The 27,819-nt window shown below is 35.6% G+C and overlaps 2 protein-coding genes across 4 annotated transcripts; both read left to right on the top strand.

Moving 5' to 3' along the window:
• The first annotated feature begins 377 nt into the window (after positions 1-377).
• On the top strand, positions 378-2,543 carry LOC126970543 (DNA-directed RNA polymerases I, II, and III subunit RPABC2). Its single transcript, XM_050816512.1, has 3 exons — positions 378-457; positions 541-836; positions 2,285-2,543. The coding sequence occupies exons 2-3, from the start codon at positions 626-628 to the stop codon at positions 2,470-2,472; spliced, it is 399 nt and encodes a 132-aa protein (XP_050672469.1). The 5' UTR covers positions 378-457; positions 541-625; the 3' UTR covers positions 2,473-2,543.
• Positions 2,544-5,930: 3,387 nt separating this feature from the next.
• Positions 5,931-26,392, top strand: LOC126970510 (sarcalumenin). Of its 3 annotated transcripts, none has more exons than XM_050816459.1 (11): positions 5,931-6,088; positions 6,315-6,491; positions 17,830-17,916; positions 18,201-18,536; positions 18,604-19,253; positions 19,332-19,653; positions 19,752-19,924; positions 20,599-20,790; positions 22,687-22,950; positions 24,759-24,922; positions 25,682-26,392. In XM_050816459.1, the coding sequence occupies exons 2-11, from the start codon at positions 6,407-6,409 to the stop codon at positions 25,890-25,892; spliced, it is 2,484 nt and encodes an 827-aa protein (XP_050672416.1). In that variant the 5' UTR covers positions 5,931-6,088; positions 6,315-6,406; the 3' UTR covers positions 25,893-26,392. The 3 variants fall into 3 exon arrangements, with proteins under 3 accessions (XP_050672416.1, XP_050672417.1, XP_050672418.1); XM_050816460.1 differs by having other exon boundaries at positions 5,986-6,088; positions 6,339-6,491; XM_050816461.1 differs by having other exon boundaries at positions 6,052-6,088; positions 6,320-6,491.
• Positions 26,393-27,819: the final 1,427 nt, after the last annotated feature.

Raw genomic sequence — 27,819 nt, 5'->3', positions numbered from 1 at the left:
ACACCTCTAATGCACACCTAATCTTTACCTTTAATATTAATAAAATGTAATAAAGGTTCTTCTAGAATAAAAAAACCCAAGCGGACAAACGCTCGTGGCCAGACAACCTAAATTATTACAGTAAGTAAGCAGTTTTTAATATTAAGTTTTATTTTGTTTAGGGCTTGGTACTAACTTAAAACCTATCAATAAGTAGCACATATAAATAGTAATATTTTATTAAAATTAAAGGTAAAGGTTTGCCTTACAGGTGTATTAAATTAAATTTTTAATTTTTTTAATTAATTTTTTTGTGTACCTTTGCATATAATAGGTAATTATGGTCTATAGACTATAGCCTGGGCGATTTTTAAAAAAACAATAGCGCCGGCCGCCGAAATGTGCATGTGCGACAGTGTGACTTGACTTTTGAGTTTACATTTTGCTGCATTTTACACACTTTAGACTTTACTTGACTGTAAATAAAACATTCTAATTAATTTAATATTTTCTGTATAGTAAAAGTGCTTAGTAATAAGGAAATTCACTAGGAGTACGTAGGTTTCAGAAACATACTTATCTTATTGATAAACAACAACAACAAATTGTAAGATCCGTATCAAACCTTTGACAAGAAAAGTACCGAATGGCTGATGAAGAATATGACGGGGAAGATGCGGGGGGTGATTATGATGATATAGTAGAAGAAGATAATAATATCGAGGAAGCGGAGGAACAAGAGGAAGATGGATATAACGTTCAGTGCCTTGCACCTGGTCAAGCTGGTGGTGGTGTGGAGAAGTCAAAAAGAATAACGACAAGATACATGACCAAATATGAAAGAGCTCGAGTATTGGGTATGACCTACGAAATGCAATCTTTTAAAAAGTGAATTCTCCAATTAATATTTTCAATATCAAATATATAAAACATCCATATTGTGTAAACATTCAACACTGTATGACAATACCATGCTTAACACCCGAATATGTGGTTTATCCATAGTGTAATTTCGAATATCTTCCAATTTTCTCTACAACCAAACTGCTATTAATTATTACTCTGCCTAGCGTTTGCAGGTCATGTTGACCTGCAAACGCACATGCATGCTACTAAAAGCAGTTGTTTGTGTCTAAAGCTAGCTAAACCATTTCTTGTGATTTGTCTCATATTGCTTTTGAAAATTGATGAAGGGCTGTTATTTAGTGTCAACATGGACAGCTAGCCAATGACCATACCAGTAATACTGGAAAACCTCATGATGTTTTTCATGTTTTCTATTATTAATGCTGATAATATTAAAACTCCACAATTATAACATAAAAGTGCTAAAATAATTGTAACTTACATGCTTAGAATGGTTTAATTATTGTTTAGCCAACCAACTGTCGTTACATTTGTGAATGTTGGTGCACATTTTGGACAAGTTGAGGCACATTGTGGTTATGAGTTGTTATGTATCCTTGTCATTGAGTGTAATCATAGATTTTATGTAACTCATCAAACATACAAATGTCAAAACTAGAATTCATAATATTATTTTTCTTATGTCATTCATATTAAGATGGGTGAGGACATTTCTTTGGTAGATGATTTCATAAAAGTTTTGGTGTTGCAAAAGAGAGACCTGCTGACTCACTAACAGTGTCCCTAGATTCTCAATCTCCGTGTACCAGCATGTCTTTCAGTTTTCACATTCATGTATAGGTTTTGGAGATCCATGGTTTTTGAGGATTTCCTGTTGGAGCTCTCCATAAAATTTGCATTTTGAAGTTTTGGAAACCTGTCATATGTCTGTTGTTGACAGCAAAGTTAATAAAAATATTTACAAACAAATGATCAAATTAATGCTAGTTTTATATAATAATGAATAAAATCAGTTGAATCAACATTATTCTTTAAACAATATCTCATTTGAATATTTTCTTGATAATGTTCTATAAGTTCATAAGCACATTGAGGAATTTGCTAGAAACTGTGACAATCATAATGTTAACATGAGGAACAAACATAAACTTTTTATGCCTACTACTTGGTTAAGTTGAGTAAATAAATCTTTTGGGCATGTATATGCTTCTACAATATGATCCCAGAAAATGTACCAAACAAATGATTTGATTTGATTATGATATAACATTGTAATCCATATTTTTATAATAAAGGCCTTCTCAAGTCTGAGGCAGTATTTTGAATGGGTGGTAGCTTTTGACATTCAATAAGTGATGTTGAATTAAAATATTTGAATTTGCACGCTTATGTTGATCAAATAAATATGATATCTAACATTTGACACATTATATTTCAGGTACAAGAGCATTACAAATTGCTATGTGTGCACCAGTTATGGTAGAGTTGGAAGGAGAAACTGATCCACTTCAAATTGCAATGAAAGAATTGAAACAGAGAAAAATACCAATTATTATTAGGAGATACTTACCTGATCATTCCTATGAGGATTGGAGTATAGATGAATTGATCATAATAGATCATTAATAAAAATTAGATGTTATTTCATATAATATAAGGACAATTATTCTTCTTTAATAAAGATATTTTTACAGTTTCTTTTTAATTTCATTTTTTTATTATAATGCGACAATCTACAGACTATGTACAGTTGTGTTGCAAGATTACTGGCTATCAGAGTAAATTCCTCACTACATATTTCTCTATATTGGCACTTAGTCTGTGCTTAGCCTTTGGAACGGCCAATTGCACAGCAAGTAATTTTGGGTTCTCCAACAGTTTCTTTTGTACTTACTTCACTAGTAGTCCATTTGCCTCATAAGTACCATACCTGTGTGAACTGAAATTCTTTTCAATATTGGACATTAAAATTAAAAAGAGAAACATATTTCAATTAGAAAATGATTTTTGATTGTTAACAGTTCAAAAAAAAGAACATCAAATAAAAATAAAAAGCTTCAAGAAAATTTTGAAAATGAAGCATGGCCATCCTCATATATTTTTCTATTCTATAGATTGATATGTAATTTTTATTCGTTATTAATTAAAATCAATAAGTTTAGAATAATATCAACTGTCACCTAAGATCCAACTCAAAACCCATAACCCCCGGGCTGGCGTAATGACCAAATTAACTGGAGTTCGTCCGTGCCCTTTGGAGTTTGATCGACGCCTAAAGGCCGGGTCCATATATAACAAATTACGGCGATAGAATGGTAACGAACGAAAGAAAAACATATGTGTGGCGAGAGTTAAAGATAAGGGAAGACCTTTCGTTCGCTGTTGATTTATGTGGACAATGCTAAGGCGCTATGAAATAATATAATAATGTCTATCGAAATAAATTATTGAATTGTATAATTTGGCGCCCATGTAGGTAGGGGTAGAACCTATACAGATTACTAAAACACTTCAAAAAGGACCGTTAGTAAAATACACGTAATAATCTCGGGAATGTCAGTTTGAAATGTTCTAGCGAGTGTCCGGTTCAGCGGTGGTCTGTGCCAACTCACACTGTTCTGCAAGCCACGATATTAATCACCGGCGATCATCGGACACTAATCATTATTGTTCTAAACTTGATAATCTTTTGGCTCAGCGCTGTTTTTATGAGCCAATAAATTCTCTCCTTTATATTGAACACAGTGCAAGAAGAACAAATGTTTGAAGATTTGAAACAATTTAATTGAGGGCAAGTTTTATTGGAAAGGTCATCTGTTGGAAGGGCTACCATTAAGTATATAATTTGAAAAGTACTGGGAAAAAGCCTGATATTTCGACAAAATATCGTCCGTTTTTAATTGATGTCCTTTGGATTCCGTTTGTCGTAAAATTAAAGCCTTTATGAAGACTTATTTGATATTCGTTAACGTGTAGTTTTATAACTGTAGGTAGGTATTCCATATAATTAAAAATAAAATCCGGACAAGTTAGAAGAGTTGGACAAAATCTGAACATGTCCGGAATAATCCGGACGGGCGGTTACCCTATCTATGTGATGGTCAAGCGATAACAGCAGCTTTGTTCTCTTTTGCTTATAATACCACTAAAGGGATTTTTCTTTCCTATTTAAAATAAGTTTGTTATCAGGAAGTATTTTAATATTAATAGATAATAATTGTTCTTCACATCCGAACTTCGTCGCGTTATTTATTTATCATTCGAAAGGGGTTAGCTCCTTCATATGAAACCACGCCATGGTCCGCTATTTGGATCCAGAACAAAATATCTAAGTCGGATTTCATTGAGGACTGGCATAAACCCCTTTCTTGTAACTCTTGGTAATTCCATTCTCAAAGCACTATTTTCGCTCGGTATTTGGTTCACGTCCCGTTCCCCCTGCAATCTGGAAATGATATCATCACACTTTGGGAATAGACGAGCTATCATCACAAACTCGTACACCAAACCTTAAAAAAATCCTTGAAAAGTGTAGGTAAATATTTAAAAAAACTAGTGTTGGCATAAATACTGAAACAAAAATTCTAATGCAAAAAACATTTATTGCTATTACAGTGTGTTAGTTTAATACATAAATATAAAACAATTTAAAATATAAAAAACTTATTCGAAGTGGCCTCCATTAGCTGCAATACAGTCCTTTAAATTTTGAGGTCAGTTATCAATAGAAGCACGCACTCTTTCCATAGGAAAATAATTCTTCACTGCCAAACGTACGGATTGTTTATGTTTAGAGTAAACCGCAGGACTCTCTAAAACTGACCATAAATCATAATCCAGCAGATCGGGACTAGACGATGGCCAGTCTTCAGCTCTGATAAAGTCCGAAACGTTTGTTTCCAACCAAGATTGCGTAGACCGAGGTTTATGACCCGGCGCCAAGTCTTGCTGGAAGACCTTCTCAAGAATGGTATCTTGATACATTTGTTCCGATGTTTTTATACCTTTTCCACAAAAGTATGGCTCAGTCACTCCTTCATAGCTAATACCCCGCCAAATCATCACTTAAGTCGGATAGTGCCCACGTTGCACTCTGTCGACTAATTGGGAAGCTTCCTTAGAGCTATATGCTGCATGTCCTAAGTCATCTTTTTAAATACGGGACATGGTTCTGGGTGATATCTTCATCTCCCGAGATAAAATCTTTTGCTTTCGGACAGGATTTCTTCGAATTCTTTCCCTTACTGCTTTGACCACCTTTTTCGTACATACGTAATGTATTGGCGCCAAAATGAGAAAACACAATGAACAATCATATAAGTATAAATGACAGATTCCAAATTCAAATGTAATATTTTGTTTATTTTTAATTGTAACAGTATTTATGGCCAGACTAAGTATATTATGTAATTTGTTAGTATATTATGTTATTTCTAGGAAATCTATATGGTTATACATAAAGATGTCGTGGTCTTCGATCGTGTTCACTAGTAGATCTTAGACGACTCCACCATATAAGGCGTTTTTAGGCCATCTGATTCACTTCTCCCCAAATTCAGCCTTCCTCCTCTGCATCTTTTTCTCACCAGATCTCCGCTATGTCATTTCATTTTGATCTACTGTTTAAGGGTTGTGCTTATCTCTGCTTCTTTATTGGTCCCTCTCCAAAGTTTGATGGCTGATGTAGTTTGCCTGTCTCAAAGTAGCCTATCCACCTATATTTCCTCTTTTGAATAGTGTCTTCAACGGGGCTTATTTATGCTCTTCGCAAACTTTTCCAGCAGTACGAACTATGATGTGATCTTATGATCTCTTGTTAGTTCGTGCGATATTCTGTCTTTCCTCTTCTCATAAAGAACCATAAAATTGTATATTCATATATTATATATACTTACTAAAAATGTGTCGATCGTAAAAGTTAGTGAAATCAATTTAATATACTTAGATAAGTAGATACTAGACAGTGTTATTGGTTAAAAACGCGATCATTTATATTGTGAATTATTTTCTATTAAAACATAATCAGTTAATAAGTTTGAATAACCACAGTAAGATAATATACATAATGGATACGTAATTTGTAACATCCCGTGCAGCAGCGATCCCGTATGAAGATGACAAGCCCCTCCCCCGCGGCCGCAGCACTTGGCACGAGTTTTCCTAAAGTTTTCGCGCGGGGATCTGCCTGCGCTTGCGCCAGTACTCCTTCGACCAGCGATGCTGTGCTGTCTCCGGAAATAGAGTACGCTGGAACATCCAATGTCTAAACGCGAAGTGTCGCGCCCTTTTCACTGTCGCCCCACGTTTTACGACCATTTAATGTGTTGATTACGCGATCATTCATCACTCCATTATTGTATATTTGGCTCGCATTTGACCGCATTTCAATGGAGTTCCTCTAATTCGAGATGCATTCCTACGGGATTGCATGCCGTATTAGATCGCGACAGTGAAAAGTTCGCTTCTAGTGTAGATGTATTTCGCGTTCGTAGAACGACGGTCAGAGTGCGCGCGTGTGAGTGCAAATGACTGAAGGCCCGGATTGCCGGGCTGAACTTTTATGAAAATGTGGACCAAGAGGTCAAAACTATGGAGGTTTATGTTGTGCATGTTTCTTGCCGTCTCGGCACTCGCGCTAACGAGAGGTAAGAATTATTCGACCGTGGTAAAATTATTCCATCATCAGATTTTTGAGTGGGAGGCGCGCTTTGCGTTCGATCTACGTCACTAGAGTTATTTTCGTTGTAACTTGCACTGAAATTATGTAAAAAGCGCGTTTGCGTTCTATTCTTGTCGATAACCTTAAACTAATTTACAAACTATGTATCTAGGTACTTACACTATTATTTGGTTATGTGACCCAATTCATTTGTTATATACAATATCGTATAAATCATAGCTGACGATGGTCGCCAACGCCAGATGATAGACTCGTCATAGCTATATAAATAGAAATACAGGGATTTGTCGTTAGGCGACGCCATCTTGTGAAAAACGATAGGATCGTGATTCGTGACGACATTATAAAAATGTGTCACGGAAATAAATCACATCATAACTTTTGCATAACAGATGACCTAATACATAGTCATCTTTCACTTAAATGTGTAGTTACTTAATATTAAAAGCGTTGTACCTTCTTGTTTTTGTACCTCAATTGATTAAAAAAATAATTATTCACCTAGTAGTTTGTTATTCACATCATTACTATTGATTTCTACTGATGATTTAGATATTAAAATTATTGACTCATATGTACCTACTTGTGCCGAGTTAGCAGAATCATCCAAATGATTTGAGTTTTCTTTAGTGTTAATTCCGCCAATCTGACTGAATCTGTAAATCAGTGTCGTGCCAGATTTTGGCGAGTCAACGCGTCCTGAGGATCTGTATCGATGAGGATCTGATCTAACACGTGTCGAATTATTTAAAGACAAATATTGCCCGAATTAACACTAAAGAAAACTCAAATCATTTGTATAGTTATGGATTTCCGTAAAGTAACGCCTACTTCAATAATTTTTTTTAGCAGATTCATGTAAATTTTAAGAAACTTTGTTATATGTAGAGTATTCAAAGAATTGATGAATTTCAAGCGCCATACTCGTACTTGATGTGACCTTGCCGCCCTTGAGTAATTTTGCAAACATAGGTATTTAACTAGTAGGTACTCTTCGTTTCCTGTATCTTTCTTTTATGTAATTTAATGATTATCTGTCATAACCGTCAAATGTGACTGCAATCATTATAAAAGTTTCACATTAAGCTGTTTTAAATTTTATCTATCTATTTTATAGTATTAATATCTACTAAAACATTAAAAATGCAAAATGTCTAAGGGTTGCCTCCGTATTTGGTTGGAATCCTCTCCTTTGGAGTGTGAGAACTACGCAGTTCCACAAACAAACAGCGGGTAACTAGCTGACATAGACGTGCAAAGGATCCGAAAAAGTTGTGGGTATTAATTAGAAGTACCCGCGTTAACACCTAGAGCACAATGTTAACTTAATTGTACACATTATGTAAGCGATTCCTAACGAGGGTGCGTTTTGTAGACACGAAACGAAGATGAGTGCCCCAATACAACCGAGTAGTGAAATCTCACTTTCCCCAAGTGATACATAGCGCTTTATATTACATCTACGAAGTTTAAAATATTATAACGAACTAATTTAAATTTTTAGTATTTTTAACAGGGTTTTTATAAAAATATTAAGGCTGTTGGCTGTCTGACACATATAGTTTGTATGATAAGCAAGTTGAAAAACGCGTAAGAAATGAATTACATAATATAACTTTCAATGCAATTCACGCTAAACAATGTTAGAAATGGATTTTTATAGAACTTTGCAACCATACAACATTTGTATATCTAAAACCTTCTAATACACGAGCAATCTTAATATATATATTACGTGTCACGTTGTTTGTCCGCGATGGACTACTAAACTAATAAACGGATTTAAATGGGGATTACTTCATGGAACGCAATTTAGTCCAACTTGAGAGATAGGATAGTTTTTATTTCGATTTGGGACCCATAATTATTTTTATTTCCAATATTTGTTTTTTATGGACATATTTTCTGTGAGAGAATTTATTGACGCACGGTCTGACAGTTCTGTTAAACATTTTCATTATAACAACAAGGAGCATATGTAACGAAACAATAATTATTGATGTTATGAAAAATTATTAACGAATTCATAGAAAAACAGTATTTTACTTAGTATGTACAGAACAACGTCTGTCAGGTCACCTAGTATTTTTATAGATCTTCAAAACCCCTACTTTTACACAAACAATAGGTACATTTCAATATCTTCAAAACAAATGGTTTTTGATGAATTTTGCTGATCGAGGCAGGACTAAAATCTCTGGAAATACACGTTTGTTCGAGTTATTTCCAGCACCTACTATGTGCTTGGTCAATCAGTTAGTAAACTATAAAGGCAAAATGTCTGAACATAATAATTATTACAAACCAGCTCAATTGAAGGTGGGTTATTAGTATTACCCTCGTCGCAAAAAAAAAATTTTTTTTTTCAGAATAACAAAAATCATTTTGCTATAGTAAAATCAAGTAAAGTAGAGTAAAGTATATCCTTATTTGGGAGTTTGGACAAATACTGCAGCCACAGAGAAAAATAAAAAAAAAAAAGAAACAAATGGGAAATATTCGCACCATATCATACCATCGACAAAGCTGTCTCGGATTAAATATTTAAAAAAATTTAAGGTAACAATCGGAAAAAACATACTATATTTTGAAAAGTTCTTTCACAGTTTTTTTTTATAGATCAAAGTAACAATATATTGGTTGAAGGCATTTTTTGATGAGGAACAAGGCTATCATGGCATGCGAATAAAGTTGCTAAGTAGCGCTTTAGGTTACGTTTGCACTACAATTCATTTAAAAGGCATCTAATATACTACCGCTTCGGAAACAAATGGTGCTCTGGGAGAGAAGAAGCGGCTCAAGATCTACTATTTACTATAATTTCATAACTGTACCAGTGAATCCCGGTCACAATTCACTCTGGTTCAGCCTTACAATATAACGACAAAATGTATACAAATGTTAATCGAAGAAAATTACATCCATAGCGATATCCAGTAGTTTTTGCGTAATGGTGTTCCAAAAAATGATCACATATACCTCTATAGTCAAGGAACTGTCTTCGACTTGCAACAAAACTATAGAATGAGCTATCTGATGCGGTGTTTCCAGGATGATATGACCTATGTACCTTCAAAAAAGTGTGTAACTAAACTTGGCGAAATGTGGAGGACGTTTTCCTTCTTATATCTTTCGGTCACTCTAATTTCACTCATACAGCCCAATAATTCGTGACTTTATATAGTGATGTTTATATGGCTTGGTTAATAATTTTGATTAAATCACCTGAATCGAAATATTTTTAATTATTTACTTGATACTTACTACGTAATAAGTATCTTACTGTGACTGTGATTCAGGTACTTTGCACGAACTGGCTTTATGCTATATATAATGAGAAAACATTTTATAAAATATAAACATCTAATTTGTACGAAAAATTTATGAATGTCCGCATGCCGCTGGATGTGTAAATGTTTGTATAACTCTCGGGTGAATCCTGGAAGTGAGTGATGTCACTTAAAATAAATAACAAACAATTTTCATTTTATTAAATATGATACTCAGTTTTTTTTCTTATTACAATGAATTCATCCTCATATAAAATTGAGTCGATGCGGAAAAAAATTCATCATAATTCATCTCTCTTTCTCGCACTTGACCAAAAAATACCTATGCCAATAATTTTCACAGAAAAATAACAAATCATAACTACCTAAGTTTTTCCATATCTCTTCTAGATTGGAATCTCTCCATACTGTAAACTTATGGAACGAACTCTACATATTTTAATATTATATTCTACTTCTTAAAGCAACAACGCTTTATATTTTTTTACAGTACAATATATATTAATCAGGGGCGGATCTTGAATTTGTGGGGCCCTGGGCTAAAACTGCTGAGGGGCCCTACCTAAATACTCAGCCAATTGCCATTTTGTCAAAAAACTGTTTTCTGTAGTGATTTAGGTATATATTATATAATATGTTAAGTACAGGAAGAAAATAGGAAAACAAAATATTTTATTTATTTATTAAAACATTATTTATAGCAAAATAAATTGACAGTTTATGAATGGTTATCTTATGTAAATTATAAAGCAACCTGTCTGCATTTTTGTGCTGCAAATTCTTTTATTTGGCCATCACACTGTAAGTCCTTTGTTAAATCGCAATTTATGGAGAGAACTGATAAATGATTTAGTCGATAGTTCGACATAGTTGACCTGTATTTGTTTTCTATATACTGGAGAAAGAGCACTCCGCTTCACAGCTAGTGATCGGCATCGTTATAAAAATCTTTAAGATGGTATGGCAGTTTGGGAATACATCAACAAGTTTCTTTTCATAAATTATTCATTTTTATCGTCATTTTTGCCGAAGCTATTGAGAATTTTCAGAATGCCATCATAAGTACTTTTTAAAGCTCTGACAGCATCAAACTGACAAGACCATCTAATCTGGCTTAAACTTTTTAACGTAAATTTTAGTTTTGTTTCACGATTTAACAGTTCCCACATATGGGTCGAAGCAGAGAAGAAAACGTATATTTTTTGCACTAGTCTCCATTAGTAGACAATACACGGAATACACCGACCGAAAACAAGCGACGGGGAATTCAAATTCATATCAAACGGAACGGGTACCGTTTGATAGATGCGCACACGGATTGTTTGATCGCAGTGCTGCCAACCTAATGATCGGATTTTTTTTAATTCTACATAATTTTTATTATTGACAATATCGTCTATTGTTTTCAGTTCGGTTAGAAGCCCTCTGTATCCAAAGGGCCCTGGGCTGCAGCCCAAAAAGCCTTTAAGTAGATCCGCCCCTGATATTAATTATTTTTGATGAAAATTCATCATCAGTACCTACGTATAATTAAACTGCTCGATTTCTTATTACATCTAATGTTTGAAAATATTTTTTAAATATCTTGGTGATCCTGGTTAGAACACAAGTTCAAAGTACAAAAAATACTGTATCATCCTTGAGACCTGAGCAAATTTTCAAGTAAATTAAAAAAAAAAAAAAAATAAATTTTCGTCTTCAAGTTGGTGACAAATCATAAAAAGTTTGAATAAGGCATGCATCCCGATTAGATATGGGATGTAAACAAATATCAATATAAAAATTATATCAATTATTCTCCTAATGAATCTAAGGTTCGATAGACAAAGTTAACTAAAAAAATAGCGTCAAACAAGTCAATGAGAGTACTGAGAGAACACGCGTCATTGAATCCGCTCTTTTTCATTACTAATAAAAAGTACCAGTGGGAGGCTCCTTTGCACAGAATGCCGGCAAGATTATGGGTACCACAACGACGCCTATTTCTGCCGTGAAGCAGTAATGTGTGAACATTACCTACTGTGTTACGGTGTGAAGGGCGTCATAGTAGTCGTAGCGCCGTAGCTAGAGAAATTACTGGACAAACCAGACTGAGCATCTTATGTCTCAAGGTGACGAGCGCAATTGTAGTGCCCCTCAGAATTTTTGGATTTCTCAATAATCCTGAGCGGCACTGTATTGTAATGGGCAGGGCATATCAATTACCATCAGTACATCCTACTCGTCTCATCCCTCACTGTCAAAAAACACCCTATTCCGGCCCCAATAAGCATGCTCACTTGCTCGCGCGACAGGTTCACACAAGCAGTGGCGGTATAACCACACATCAAATCGGGCGACTGACCAGAAGAGGCTTCAGCGACCATGGGGCTTAAATATCCCCAAATCCCAGTCTGATGCAGAAGGTCCCATAACACCACTATGTACAATCTTTCCCAAGAGAATTGTCATGCAAGTTGCATCACACAGGAACAAAACTACGTTACAACCAAACCACTCTGAAAATAGCATACCGACTGAGCAGTGGTTCAAACTAACTAAGCATAAGTGCCGACTATACAAATGTCAAATTTGATCTACTAAATATTTGCTCGAAGGGGATGAACGTAAGAGAAACCAGATCAAAAAGTAGCACGAATGAAAGGGTTGATTGCAAGTGGAAGAATAACGTTAGGGCGGCATAATTTCGATCTGCTAGGAGACTGTGATGATTATATTTATGTACATAATCTAATACTTGCTACTTATATCAGATTTCTTGCTACAAAGATGGAAATAGGGACGAAAACTTACACACTGTTCCGAACTTTAAGCTAGGTTCCGATTTCTTTTACGAACGCACCTGATAATATACTCACAAAAGAACCGAAAAAAGAGTTCTAATATATCTTTTCCTACTGATTTTTTCAGTCTACCGGTACTAAGTCGGGAGTAGGTATGTGCGTAGTTACACCAGTTCATTTAAAAATATTCAAATCGTCGTACATATTGTACAACAATAAACAAACATACCTACAAAAAACACAGTCAAATTGAGGACCTCCTCATTTGTTTTTGAAGTCGGTTGAAAGAGGGTCCTAAGTTTTTTTTTCTTTCCTATAGGGATATGTTCCCTATAGGAAAGAATTATATAGTTATAATGTTGCCCGACTTGCATTACAATCTAGCCTTAACTCTGACTAATAATTAATTCTACTTTAACATAAACTTAATAATACTTTTGATTTAATTAAGAATGTGTCCATTAACACATTTCTTAATATCTCTATTAAGGGGAAGTCACTTTGTTCATAATATCACTATTTTTTATATTGTATTACACTTATTCACTAGCAGTTCACTAACTCAAAAGATTTTGTTCGTTTTAGTCTTCTTACTATATCGGTGGTGTCAAGGAGCAAGGAAGGGTCCTAAGTAAGACAGATATACAGATGGATATTACAGTTAACCTTCGTATCCTACATAAATCTGCTTCTATAGGAAAACAAATGGGTAGCAGTGATCACTTAATATGAGATAGCCGAGATAAAAACTAAAGAGATAATTCTTAATATAATGATACGGATAGATTTCATTTAAGTTGTCAAAATTTATTCATTAGACACTTGGTCTATCTAAAAAATAAGGTATTGGGATCTTCATTTATTATAAAGTTGTGGAAGTTTTAAGAAACAACGATTTTTATTTTATTTATTTTTTTTTTTTGAGAGGAGGAAATACGGTTACGTATTTACGCCCCGGAACGGGGCGTAATATGTCGGACTCGAGTGTCCGCGTAAGCGGACACCCCATACCGACTAAAACCTCCTCTGTGCTGTTAGCAGCCCTGGCTTTCACAGCGAAGTAGGACGTGGGCCGTGGAGGCCGCAAAGACTACGCAACAACAGTCGCGGGGCGTCTCCTAAGGAGACTCGAACCTCAGACCGGCTGTGTGCTTGTGGGAAGGAGATTACGATTTTTATTGTACGTGATCAATCATACGCGTACACGCTCGTCGCTATAATAAATATATATTTCTATTATATAGAAACCGGTAAAAAATTCTGCTTTTTTAAAATTATTTAAAAAAGCAGAATTTTTTACCGGTTTCTAATAAAACCAGAGTAAAGAAAATTAAACATTGGTTTAATTTTCTTTACTCTGGTTTTATTTCTCCGTCAACTATGATTTAATTGCTAGTTGTTTTGATTGGGAGCTGGTCTCGATCTATTTTAGCATCGGAAAGCGCACCGGGTTCATAAATGCTTAGCCCTGACCAAAATACCTAAGGTTACATATGACGTCGACGTTATTCTACGCACGTATTTTAATTGCTAACAATTATATTGTCATTCTACGCGCGTATTTTAATTGCTAAAATTACTAATAAGTTACGAGTGAAATACAAAAATTCCAATTAACACTGCTCAATATTATTTTTATTCGACTTTCAAAAAAGAGGAGTTTCTATGACAGGTCTTTAGAACTGCGCTGTTTATGGACGGAATATATATATATTATTTATAGTCGCCTATAAAATGCTCACTGAATACCTTTATTTATTTACGGTGTGGATGATGCGGCTACTGTACTCAATAACTTCTGTATTACTAATATACAATTTCTTTTTTGAAAAAAAAAAAAAGTAATTGCCTTGCAAGAGTAAGGCATTGACTATTTGACGTTTGAGTATGTTTGTTGCATCACTTTACATATTATATTATATTGTATTTGAAATAATTTGTAAATCGAAGAAAATGTAAATCATGATATAAAAGAGTGGCAATGAGTTTCTTGCTGCTTCTTCTCATTAGCTCAACCCTTTACGAAGTAGCGGTAGATTCAATAAGAAAAATATTTTTTGACATTCATAAGTGTCATTTCCGTGACCTACATGAATAAAGTAATTATTCATTTGATTTGAATTGGATTTTTAATTATCTAAACTTCCATATTGATCTTATTATAAATTCAAATCTGTGAGTAAATACTCGCTCATTTATAGACATATAACATTAAGTATCATTTGATGAAATTTTTTTATGACAATAAGGGACAAGATGAGCAGGATTGATACGCGCTGCCCATTACAATGCAGTGCCGCTCAGGATTCTTGAAAAACCCATGAATTCTGCGAGGCACTACAATATTGTGCTTGTCATTTTGAGACATAATATGTAAATTCTCATTTGCCTAATAAATTCACTAGCTATGACGCCCTTCAGATCGAAAGACATTACTGCTTCACGGCAGAAATAGGCGCTGTTGTAGTACCCATAATCTAGCCGGATGACACCTTAGCAAAGTATGGCGGCTAGTTGGGCACCATTTTCCACTGCCAAGCAGAACTGTGCGCGGTGTGTTGTAACTAAATTTTACTGGGCTAGCTCCCTTCAAACGGAAACTTTGTAATGGTTACACATTAGATACTGCTTCACGACAGAAAAATGCGCCGGTGTGGTAACATAGCAAAGTATTCCAGCCGTGTTTAGCTTTATTAGAGTTGTCATGAAACGCACTATCTGTATTCGTAACTAAGGAGTGTAAAATAATCAAAATTCTGACTTCACATTCAAACATATTATATATACATATTTTAAAACAGTGTGACCAGAAAAAAAATAGCCATTGCCAACAGGCTTCCCTTTATATTATTTTCTAATAACTCCCAATCTACGGGTTACGACCAATATACACTGGCCTGCAAAAGTAAGTATCACACTTTTCAAATTAATTTTTTTTCTTAACTATAGAAGGTAGAGATTTAAGATTAAAAACGTTTTGTTGCAAATTTTATAGGCTTTAATTCTTAGAAACTAAAATTATACATTGGTAACATTTTTAACTTAAAAAAGATAAAACAATGAAAATAGACATTTTTAGTTTAGAGTAAAAAAATTCAACTAAAATGTATTACATGTTATTTAATTTTTAATAACTGGTATTGCCTCCTCGAGCTCTGATTACAGCTTCGAGCCGGTTTGGCATACTGAACACTAGGTTTCGGAGCCGATGTTGAGGAATATTCTCCCATTCTTCTACCAGGGCCTGCTTTAGTGCCCTGAGGGTAGTAGGTGGTGGTCTGCGATTTCTGACTAGCCTCCCAAGCTCATCCCAGGCGTGTTCAATCGGGTTGAGATCAGGACTTCTTGATGGCCAAGCCATCACGCTGATACCGACCTCCTGAATATACTCTTGTACGATATGAGCCGTGTGTGGCCGGGCATTATCATGCATCAGCATCGATCCATCACCCATATTTGCTAAATACGGCCCTGCATACTCATTGAGAATCTCTTGAGTATATCTTTGCCCAGTGAGGGTACCATTTTCTATGGCTACTAGCTCTGTGCGACCTTCTGAAGATATGCCAGCCCATACATGTACACTGCCTCCACCATATTGGACTCTTTCTGAGATGCAAGCTTGAAGGTATCGCTCACCAGGTCACCTGTAAATACTTCGCCTTCCATCAGAAGTGTAAAGGGAGAATCGAGACACATCTGCAAACAAAATTCTTGACCATTCTTCTTCATCCCACTGCATGTGTTCACGGGCGTATCGCAGTCTCGCTACTCGATGCTGTCTCTCGAGTTTGGTTTTCACTCGCTGGTCTTCGGGGTTTCAAATTTGCTTCAGCAAGTCTTCTTCTCACTGTACTGTCACTAATGTAGTCCCTCCGGGTCTTAAGTAGCTGTTGCTGGACTTCAACTGCATTTTGGTGGCGTTTTCTTAACACAGTGGAAATAATATAACGATCTTCTCGGGCACTGGTACACCTGGGTCTGCAATTACAAGGTCTTCTCAGATGGTGTAGAGTCTCTTCGTACCTTCGCTTTACCTTCTGGACCGTTCTTACCGTCACACCCACCATTCTTGCAGTGCGACGCATACTGATGCCTAGTTCCAGAAAAGACATGATCCTAGCACATTCTTCAACTGAAAGAGGCATGATATATAAATGTTATGCTTAGCATCGACCCTGACAATGTATAGCAAGACCCATCGATCTTGAAAAAAATTTAAAACAGAAAGAAAAATGTGAATGGTAAAATTGTAATTCGGAAACGTCCACTTTGAAAAAGGAATGGTTTTGTTTTTGAAGTTTTTTTTTCAGCCAATTCTTAAAAGAAGGTTACCGACTATAAAGTTTTTATGTACAAAATTAAATTCTCTTTAGAGTCCTTTTTATTTCGAAAGTATATCTTGTGAACTTAAAACGTTATCCCAATTTTAAATGTGTGATACTTACTTTTGAAGGCCAGTGTATTTTGTGCCAGGCAATGCTCTATATTGTTAATTATTGAATTTCTTAATTGTTAAATTAAATTAGCTTCAAAAAAGTATGTAAAAGTCGGTATTTTTTTTGTAATTTTTTTTTAGCTTCTAACGATGGGTTTTCCGCTAAGGGTGGGCTCACCGTGGTTCTCCTAATAAAGGTTTTCACCACACTGTTCTAAAAATATGCAGTCAGACTTAGATTATGGATTGGTCTCCGCTGTGCTTCAACTAGATTCCGCAGGCGTAATCGCAAAGTTTCCGCACTTTTACTACGCCCAAAAGGACGTACGTTGACGTGCCACATGTTCTGTAAACTTTGCAAATAATTGAAAGTAAAATGCCCGGTTGCATAGTAAAACTTTGTAAAGATAATACTACAAGAAATAAGAAAGACACTGGGATCACATATCATAAGTAAATATATTATAAATTGCAATGTACAATAGCACGAAGCGTATGTTATAAAATTTGAAAGATGCCATTGAGTGTCAAGATGCCACGCACACAAGCATCTAATAGTTGCCACAATAAAGTTTTTTTTTCTCAGGTAGTGCGGTATCTAGTTAGAGTCCAATCCTAAATCTAAGTAGTCAGATATCCTTATTGCAAGGCTTATTATGACATATCAGATGTTTCAGTGGATAAATTGGTATGCATATATTGTAGACATGTAATGTTTGCTGGTCCAACCCATAATTTTGTTTCAGGTATTAAGTAATCTTTCTTCTTTTTACGTATATTTCATTGTTTCAGCCGATGACGACGTACCATTAGAGTCACAATGCCGTCCATACATCGAAAAAGCTCTAAAAGAGCTCGAGTCGGGAGATTCAGAACCAGGTATTGACAAAGTAATTTGATTTTTTTTATTTTATTATTAACTTAGTTATAAATGTTTATATTTAGGGAACACAATCAGATGGAAAACTGTATTATTTTTAAGAAAAAAATTATTTCATTTATGAAATGAAACAAGGTGATGTATAACAGCGAAACAACCATTACGTGGGATTATTTTATTAATTAGTTTTAGCATTTTACTGTACAGAACATAAAAATATTTGTTGAAGTAATAAGTAAAGTAGCAAATTAAGTTTGTCTACTAACGATTTATTTTTTTTCAGGTTCAGGGGAAAATAAAGACTCAAGTGAAATTAGTATAGATAATAATACAAATGAGGACATTTCTTTAGAAAACGGGGAGGCTTCAGCCAATGAAGAAAACAGCAAGGAATCACTAGTAAGCAATGAAGAAGAAATTGATGTACCATCAATAGAAGTAGCAGATGAACCCTATGTGTCTCAAGTCTCGTACGAAGATGGTCAAGAAAATGAGGACGAAAACGAATCGAATGAAAGTATGGCAGTGGAAGAAAATGAAGAAGTTATTGAGGAAAAAGCTGCTGATAATGACGGAGACAGCAATGAGGCAGCATCTGCTGATGAACAAGACGAAAAAGGTATAATATTGAACTCTGAGATACTGATTTCTGTAAACTTTTAAAATTTTATAACATTTAATTGCAGAAAGTCAAGAGGATGGAGCTGTAACTTCTATTCAAGAAGATAGTGCTGAAAAACAGTCAGAAATTATGCCAGCTGAAGAAACCAGTACAGAAGATTCGCAAGAAGATACCCACCAAGAAAGCCAAGAAGAAGGAGATAACGCAAAAAGTGTAGAAGCAGATGAACAAGAAAGTGAAAGTAGTGAAATTGTAAATGAATCTGGGAATGAAAGTGAAGAGAAAACCAACGAAAATGGAGAATCTCAAGAGGACTTACCAAGTTCCGATACATTAGACAAAGATGAGAAAGACGAGAGTAAAGAACAATCCGAAACAGAAGAAGGAGATGAATCACAAGAAAATATTGCTTCTGAAGAAACTGTGGATGTTAGTAAAGAAGACATAGCAGACCCTGAAAAGGTAGACGATGATAACTCGCAAGAAGAAAATAAATCTGACGAAGAATCTGCAGAAGAAAAGGGTACTGAAGAAAAAGAAACATCTTCTGAGAACTTAGGCGAAGAAAATGTTACAGATGAAGAGGCACAGGAATATGAAACGTCAAAAGAAGACGATGATGCTAAAAGTGAAGAAGGGAATGAAGGAAATTCTGCTGAAACTGGTTCTGAAGAAGAACGTAGTGAGGGAGCGCCTGAGGAAGATTTATTATTGGTAAATATTCAGTAAATTAATTAATATGTATTTTATTTGACGTTCTGTTACATTTAACAAATTATATCATATTTACAGACAGGAGAAATTCCAGAAAACTTAAGAAGTCGTGAGCACATCATACAAATACTGAGGTTAGATGAAGAAGCTAGTGAAGCTGAACTAATAGTGGAGAAATCCGCTGACATAATTTTGCGTGACTTGAAAAGATTATATGAGGGCTCAATCAAGCCGTTAGAAGGCCTTTATAAATACAGAGACTTGAGCAACAGACATTTTGGTGATCCAGAAATATTTTCGAAACCCCTTGTGCTATTTATGGGACCATGGAGTGGGGGCAAATCTAGCATCTTGAACTATCTTACCGGGCTAGAGTTTACTGAATGGTCTTTAAGAACAGGTATGTTCTTGAGTTTTGTCCATTCTCGAGTATAATGTAATTATGTATTTATTTATTCGGTATCCAATAGCAGAATATTATGCACGTACCCATTACAGGCGCAGAACCATCGCCAGCTTACTTCAACATTTTAATGCATGGCAAGGATCCAGAAGTATTAGACGGCACCCAGTTAGCTGCTGATTGGACATTCTCTGGTTTGCAAAAATTTGGCCAAGGTTTAGAGGAGCGTTTGAGAGGTCTTAAATACCCCAGCAAGTTATTGGAAAAGGTGAATTGTCATTTATCGTTATATTTATTGACTAGTTTTTACTCGCTACTTCATTTGCCTAGGAAGATTCCGCCGCCCACATTCTCTTTCAAAACCAGTGGAATCACAAGAGCGTTGCCGGCCCTATAGAAAAGCGTTACTTAATTACTTAAAATTTAAGGATTGTTAGAGTTCTTTAGGCGCTGTTTAAATATAAAACTGAAGATACCAATAGTACAGCACCTAAAACTAAAATAACGCTGCAAAAAAGTCACAATAAGTTAAATGAACTTACACGAATAAAATCTCAGGTAAAATCTGTCAACATACACTGACACATACACCCCCACCCTATTCCTATTCTCTTTTGATAAGCAATTACAATTTTCACGCGAGCTTAAATAATTTTGCTGGAGTAACGAAAGATTACAGGCATTATAACAATAATTTTCTACGACATTTTCTGCAAACCAACACATTTTTTCAGGCTTTGATTGCCATTGTAATTTCTCAAATATACAAAAGGTACTTACAAAGGGATAAATCTCTCGTTACTCACTTGACATAAAAGTCACAATGTATCGTAGCTGCCTAGACATGGTATTATTAACCACACATTGATGAAGTTTACATGACAATTTTTTTTAAATCATGAATTGTGAAATGTCAAAATTAAATTCTTATTCGTTTTTCAGGTGAACATCGTGGAGATTCCTGGTATTTTAGAAGTAAGGAAGCAAGTTTCACGAGTGTTTCCCTTCAACGATGCCTGCCAGTGGTTTATTGATCGAGCGGATATAATATTCCTCGTGTACGATCCTTCGAAGCTTGACGTTGGTCCCGAAACAGAAGCTATACTAGATCAACTAAAAGGCAGAGAATCACAGGTAACAGTGGCAAAGTCATCGAGTTTTTTTTCTGGAGGGCAATTAATGAGCGTCCTTTTCATGGTAGGTGATAACCGCTTCCCATACTCTCTTTCAACCATACGACCACCATAGAGGATATTCATGAGCATTTCCGGCGAGTGTACACGCTTTTTTAAATACCCATATTTTATCAGACTAAAACCACTTCGCTAGGAAAATCATTCCATCGCTTGGTTGCACATGGAAGAAAGTCCTTTGCACTTACATTTCTTCTCACTGTAAACCGTAGAGGAACAAAAGACATCCGGATAGTGAGAGTTGATATTGGAGTTGACGTCGTCGTCAGTGAAATTATCGAATCATAATAATTGGGGAACAGTTTCAAATCAAACATTTGTGCGGAAGATTTTAGCAGTTACAACTAAGTATGTACCTACAGCGTTCTTTTGAAGCAATGTCAAATAAACTTTATTCATTTAGGATTCAATTAAGCGCTTTTGAATCGTCACAATATATATCTCTTTTAAATTACTGAATCATCTATATGTTCGGATATGGTAGGGCTCGTAAAAAGAACATACAAGAAACTCAACGACCACTCTTCAATCAATAGAGTATTTTGCAATGGCTGTATACTGTACACAAAAAAAAAAGTTTGTAAGGTGCTGCATCCAGTATATGAAAGTTAAATAAAATACCAAATATTTCATAATAAGTGATAAAGAATAAATTGTATAATATAAATTATCCAATATTGGATGCATCAACCTTTAGAGCTTGAATTTATTGTTTATGTGAGGATGCTTCGTTAATATGATAGTCGTGATAACTGTGATTATTAGTAATCGAATCCAACAAATACAATGATTTAGTGACTATAGAACCAGTTCACAATTGACACATGGACCAGCCATCGTTCCTTTTGCAGATATTTAAAGCAGTACTACAACTACTACACTTACTTCTGCTAAATTAAATTAAATAATTATGAACTTTTGCTGTTGCATTATTTTGAAAGGCATAGGTGGTAGTGTAAGTACAGACATGAGGCAACCCAACTTGTCTCTCAATATCATAGGGGTCGTATATCAGTCCACCGATATGCAACATCTTATCGAGTTAGTGAGAGATAAACCATTCCTTTATGATTTTTAAGCGACGACTATAAAAATCGTCAAAAAAGGCAAATAGGATGCACCCAGTACTTTCTCTTTTTATTTGAATGGGCAAGGCTCCACGGTAAGAGAATTTCATCTTTCGAAGATGAACTTCCTACTAGTCTCGAGATTTACATTTTAATTTATAATAGAGCATGTGTCGCGTCACCTTACCAGTGGCAAAGATTACCTACTGAAACTGAACTACAAACTAGAATGGACCGCGGAATTTGTACTATTACATGTTGTTTTGGGGAACGCGACAAAATATAAATTATTATAATATGAGATTAAGGATTGGGGTCCGATGCGCTCTAATTAGACACCGCACTACCTAAGAAAAATAACTTTTTTATTGCGGCAACTATTAGATGCTTGTGTGCGTGGCATCTTTCAAATTTTGTAACACACGCTTCGTGTTATTTTGCATTAAAATTAATAAAATACAAAATACTTACTGATGATATGTGATTCCAGTATCTTTCTTCTTTCTTGTAGCATTATTTTTACAAAGTTTCACTACGCAAACCGGCATTTTAGTTTCAATTATTAGCAGACTTTAACAGAACATGTGGCACGTCAACGTCACTTGGGCTACTAGATGCCGCAATTTGCGACTACCCCTGCGGTAGGTATCTAGTTGGCTCGCAGCGGAGACCAATCCTTAATCTAAGATGAAGACAGATGTCATGTATAGCGACATTAGTGAACTAGCGTTCTAAAAGTAAGATTATAATCTGAATTATATTGTTTGTAGACCCGAATTGTCCTAAACAAAGCCGACATTGTGAAGCCAGAAGAATTGATGCGTGTACAGAGTGCCTTAATCTGGAATATTTCCCCTCTGATGAGCTCCCCGCAGCCACCCGTGATGTACACAGTGTCTCTATGGTCCATGCCCTTCGATGCGGGCGCACCGGTTCGATTGCTACTGGCACAAGAGCGAGAACTTTTGCGTGACCTTCGCCAAGCAATTGACAAACGCATTGAAAACAAGATTGCCAGCGCCAGGCGATTTGCGGTAAGTTTACTGAAACTACATAAATATTACGTCATTAAGAGTTAAATTATGCGAATCTTTCTGAACTTTTATCTAGTAGAAGTAAAACCAATTGGAACCCTTTCATTTGGCCTTACCTTTGTCTTCATGTACTGTTTGTTAAAGATGAAAAGGCTCTTATTTTATGCTTCGTCTTTAAGGAGTGAATTCAGACCATAAACTTACATTATACCGGCGTAGGGGAAGGTGGGGTAATTGAACACCTAAGGGAGAACTGTAATAAAACAAAAAGAAATAAAGTTATAAAAGTCTTTTATTGATAAATGTTAATTTAAGCTAATCATTTTTGTACTCTCATAATCAACTTTGATAAATATTTAGTATAAAATCAAATTTTGAGGAAAAAACAAAACACTTGGTGTCCGGAATTACCCGCAGCATGTGGGGTAATTGCGCATAGCTAGTAAAATTACTGGGCAAATGAGACTTAACATCATATGTCTCAAGGTGACGAGCGCGATTGTAGAGCCGCTCTGAATTTTTGAGGCTTTCGTAGAATGCTGAGCGGCACTGCATTGTAATGGGCAGGGCGTATAAATTACAATCAAATTTCCAAAAAAAAACAAGAAAAAGAACATAACGGAGATATAAGTAATTATTTTTAAGAAAAGCGAATCTAGTTTAACTGTAACCAATGTTTTCTGGCAAGTAGTAAACAGTCAGCCACGTTTGGAATTAGGTCCTTAGAATTTTGAATATCTAGCTAACGCACACATTTATACATCAAAATTAGTCATAATCGGGCTGTCAGGTCGTCTATGTGCATAATATATTGTATCTAAGTCTATGGTTCAGATAATCAGTTAAATTAACCCTATTACTCGCGATGCGGATAATGTAAGAGTACATAATATAGAAGTATTCAGTAAAATAATTATGAAATTGGATATTTCACAATTACAATTAACAAGACATGTTGGCCCGGCAGACATTTTTTTGCCGTACCCGCGCCCGCCTATTATATAACGGCTGTTCCCAACATTCAATCTAACTCTTACTTGAGATAAAAATCGTAACTATCGTTGAATTTTCTGTCCCAATAAATATATCGGCGGTAACTCACCTTATCCGTGCACGCTGTCTGTCAATGGGGCAACGTGTAGCTTACCAGCGACATAAAGTTTGTATGGAAGTTGCAATTCACGCGTCCAAATTTCAGGCAATAAGGATGACTTTTCGGTTATTTTGGGACAGCTTCAGATTATTGGCAGCTAATTACTGACAGAAGAAGGTAGTAATTTATCTCTATCTGTAGATAGTATATTGGGAACGCCCTTAAATATGTAATGAAATGTCATTGTCTGAATTATTTGTACTGAGTATTTATAAGTCAAAAAGCTACGTCCCAGAATCAGCAACATATTTTTTTTTTTTATGGAATAGGAGGACAAACGAGCGTACGGGTCACCTGGTGTTAAGTGATCATCGCCGCCCACAAATTATTATGTATTAAAATAACACCTTCTCCGAAACACGCTGAAGCTTATGGTTTAAGTACAGTTGTTTTTGAAGGATAATTGAAGGAAAAACCGGCTCTCCGTTTATTAGTATAGATATATTAATTATATATACCTAATATATTTTATGAATTATCCGAGAAATTCGTTCATAATTCAGGAGGCTGAAATGATCCACAACTTGACAAATCACCACCTTCACAAATCAAAACAAAACTTCAAAAAAAAAATCATTAAATTGATTGCATGATTCAATGAATATTGTCATGTTTATTTTTAATTTATTTTAGTTAATTTGTCATCATCTTTCAGGTCCGTGTAAGGAATCACGCAAAAATGGTCGACTGTTACCTGACCACATATTATAACCACAAGACCATTTTCGGAAACAGAAAACTAATCGCAGATGCTATCATAGAAAATCCTCAAAACTACCACATCTACGAGGGTCTTAGCACACTCACTAATATTTCTAGGTAAGTGTTCATCAAATCTTATAGCAATGACATAAGTAAAATACTGTATTCCAATAGATTTTCTTTTGCCGTTTCTTTTCTTTGTGGTAGTGCTTTAACACACACACCCACACATACTCACGCCTTGTTCCCGTCGGGGTAGGCAGAGACAATAGAATGCCACTTGCTTCTTTCCTTACAAACCTCACGCGCTTCCTCTATTTTCATTACTCTTTTCATACATACTCGCCGGTCGCGGATGCTTCGGACCTTTCCTTTTCTCAAAATGTCAGAATGTTCTACGAGGTCTCCCGCGACCGACTGGCCCACACACACTTGCCGTATATATATGATAAGTCATTCTTTCTACACTCATTCGCTCTACGTTTCCAAACCATTTCAGCATTCTTTTGTCAGTCCTTGTCACAAAATCTTCTTTCAGTCCACAGCGCGCTTGTATTAACGCAATCAGTATCCATCAATCAGTCTCACCTCACACATACTAAGCGGTGATCATCTCTCATCTCAACAGCGTTAATTCTTTTAAGCTTCTTCTACCATACCCAACTCTCACTTCCGTACATTAACGTGGCGACAAGCACTCCATTATAGACAGCCATTCATAATAAGCATGCAGCGCTCCATTCACACAGTTCCCCGCAATCACTATCATTTCAATATCTCCTTCATATCTTCCATCTCTTTGAAAGTAAAATCAGTTCAGTGAAAATATTAGGATATATTATACATATAACAATATGTTTTGGCTTTGATTTTCAGATATGATCTACCAGACCCTGAAACATATAGAGACTTCTTCAGACTCAATCCTCTGTACGAATTCCAACAACTCTCTGCCACTTGCACATATTTCCGTGGCTGCCCCATCACGAAGCTCGATGTTGCCATTGCCTACGACTTGCCTGAACTCGTCGGAAAATACAAGAAAATGGTCGAGACCGCCACACCGCAGGGAATGCCCAAGACTTGAAATAAAACTAATAAATTGTTACAACCCGCTTTTTATATTTAGCAAATAAAGAAGACGATTATTTTTGGGCACATTATGCATTTGTTCTATCAATTGGGCAAAGATGGTTTTGGTTTGTTATCGCATTTTATTTGTTCGTTGTTATATTTATTTGCTTTAATTCCTGCTTATATCCGCTTTTTTATTGTTGACGTGAATGTGTCGACTGCCAAATGACTTGTTTTCAGATTTTTCCTTTTTCCGTTAGTAGTTTGTAATAATTTAGAAAACAACAATATTTCCATTTTCCTAATTAACAAATAACCTAACTATGGCAGACGTTCATTAATCTAGTCATTATTATAAAGTTTTGTTAGTATATCTACTTTATTTATTAATGTTTATAAATATTTTAGTGTAACACCACACCAACTTATGATAGTAGTACGGTCTCTACCATTGTCTTCGTTAGAATAAGACTTAATAATGTATAGTAAGAATAAAAAATTATTAAAAATTCAGTATTCTATAATTTTATCCAAAACTCTCTTCCGCTCACAACCTTCTTCGTTCGTTCGCTCTTCTCCGTCGTTGTATTCTCAGTAATTTAGAAGTTAATCGGAACGATTAGGCGTGCGTAGCGCTAGCGGGCCAAATTCCCACCAGATGATGGTGTGATCTGCTCGCCGCAACATGCCTGTAGTTAACCTTCTACATTTACTATTTTCAGGTCTGATACATCTGAGGGTGGGGACAGGGGCCTTATAAATATGCGGGAAGCGAAATTGCTTCGCAATATCAAAACCGCGCGTGAACAGGTGATCACCTCACCACCTCGGGATGTATCTCATAGGAGAAACCCCATAAGAATTAAATTGTTAACTGTATATGTATATTTATGAGATAATAAAGAGTGAATCGGGCGTGAGGAATCGATGCTCTAGATTCTAGAACATTCGATCAGAAACTAAATAAATATCGGGCCATTGCTCAAGTCGGAGCATACAATAAACAACTTCGAACTCATAGGACAGATAAGGCGACTGTCGTCTTAATGTCCGGTTCTGTTCCCGACGAGCTACCCTCGTCCTGCATTACCAACGCAATAATACATATGTATAATACACAAACTACAGGTACACATTCAAACATATACACACAGACCGTCGACAGACTGACATACGGGTGGTCACTCACTGTGTGACGGGCCGGCTGTCGCTGTTATTACATACACAAATATTAACAGATATACACAAACACACATACATGCGTAGACTAGTGCTACAGATATTCTACTCTAATTAGTTTTTCAATAAAACTATTCTCAACAGTCCACAGTTCAGTACAGTAGGATTTAGCTTTTTTCGCGAATATCTTGATAACACCCCCATTCTATACAGTCAACACATCATCATTTACAACAATGTTTGCCGGATCATCCATGTGAGTGGAGGTAAGAAGTAATCTTTGCATAATATTATGAAGACAGTGACAGCATTTTGTATTTCTTTATGAAAATAAGGGACAAGACAAGCAGGATGTTGAGTTGATGGTAATTGATATGCTCTGCCCATAACAATGTAGTGCCGCTCAGGATTCTTGAAAAACCCAAAAATTCTGAATGGCACTCATAAGTCTCATTTGCCCTTATGCAAATGAGACTTAAAAGTTACTACTACACTAGCTATGGCGCCCTTCATACCGAAACACAATAATGTTTACACATTACTGCTTCAAGGCAGAAAAAGGTGCTGTTGTGGTATCCATAATCTAGCTGGATGATACATTAGCAAAGTATGGAGCCTAGTTGGGCACCATATTCCAATGTGTTGCATAAAAAGGTGAAACTAGTGAAATTACTCTATTATAAAGAATTGTGCATTGTAATGGGCAGTCATGCATACTTTTTCAATCAAGCAAGCATAGCAATCCTTAACCTAGGCTAAAC

The sequence above is a fragment of the Leptidea sinapis genome, chromosome 21 (genome assembly GCF_905404315.1).
Source record: "Leptidea sinapis chromosome 21, ilLepSina1.1, whole genome shotgun sequence".
Lineage (NCBI taxonomy): Eukaryota > Metazoa > Arthropoda > Insecta > Lepidoptera > Pieridae > Leptidea > Leptidea sinapis.
The sequence above is the reverse complement of the archived record's forward strand: the minus strand, read 5'-3'. Positions and strand labels throughout refer to the sequence as shown.

What these genes read in the sequence shown, in the direction of transcription:
- LOC126970543 (XM_050816512.1), top strand. Translation starts at nt 626, where the DNA reads ATGGCTGATGAAGAATATGACGGGGAAGATGCGGGGGGTGATTATGAT. An exon ending in TGAAAGAGCTCGAGTATTGG is followed by an intron (nt 837 to 2,284) that starts GTATGACCTACG and finishes ATTATATTTCAG; the next exon opens with GTACAAGAGCATTACAAATT.
- LOC126970510 (XM_050816459.1), top strand. Translation starts at nt 6,407, where the DNA reads ATGAAAATGTGGACCAAGAGGTCAAAACTATGGAGGTTTATGTTGTGC. An exon ending in CTGAGGAAGATTTATTATTG is followed by an intron (nt 19,254 to 19,331) that starts GTAAATATTCAG and finishes TCATATTTACAG; the next exon opens with ACAGGAGAAATTCCAGAAAA. An exon ending in TGAATGGTCTTTAAGAACAG is followed by an intron (nt 19,654 to 19,751) that starts GTATGTTCTTGA and finishes TACCCATTACAG; the next exon opens with GCGCAGAACCATCGCCAGCT.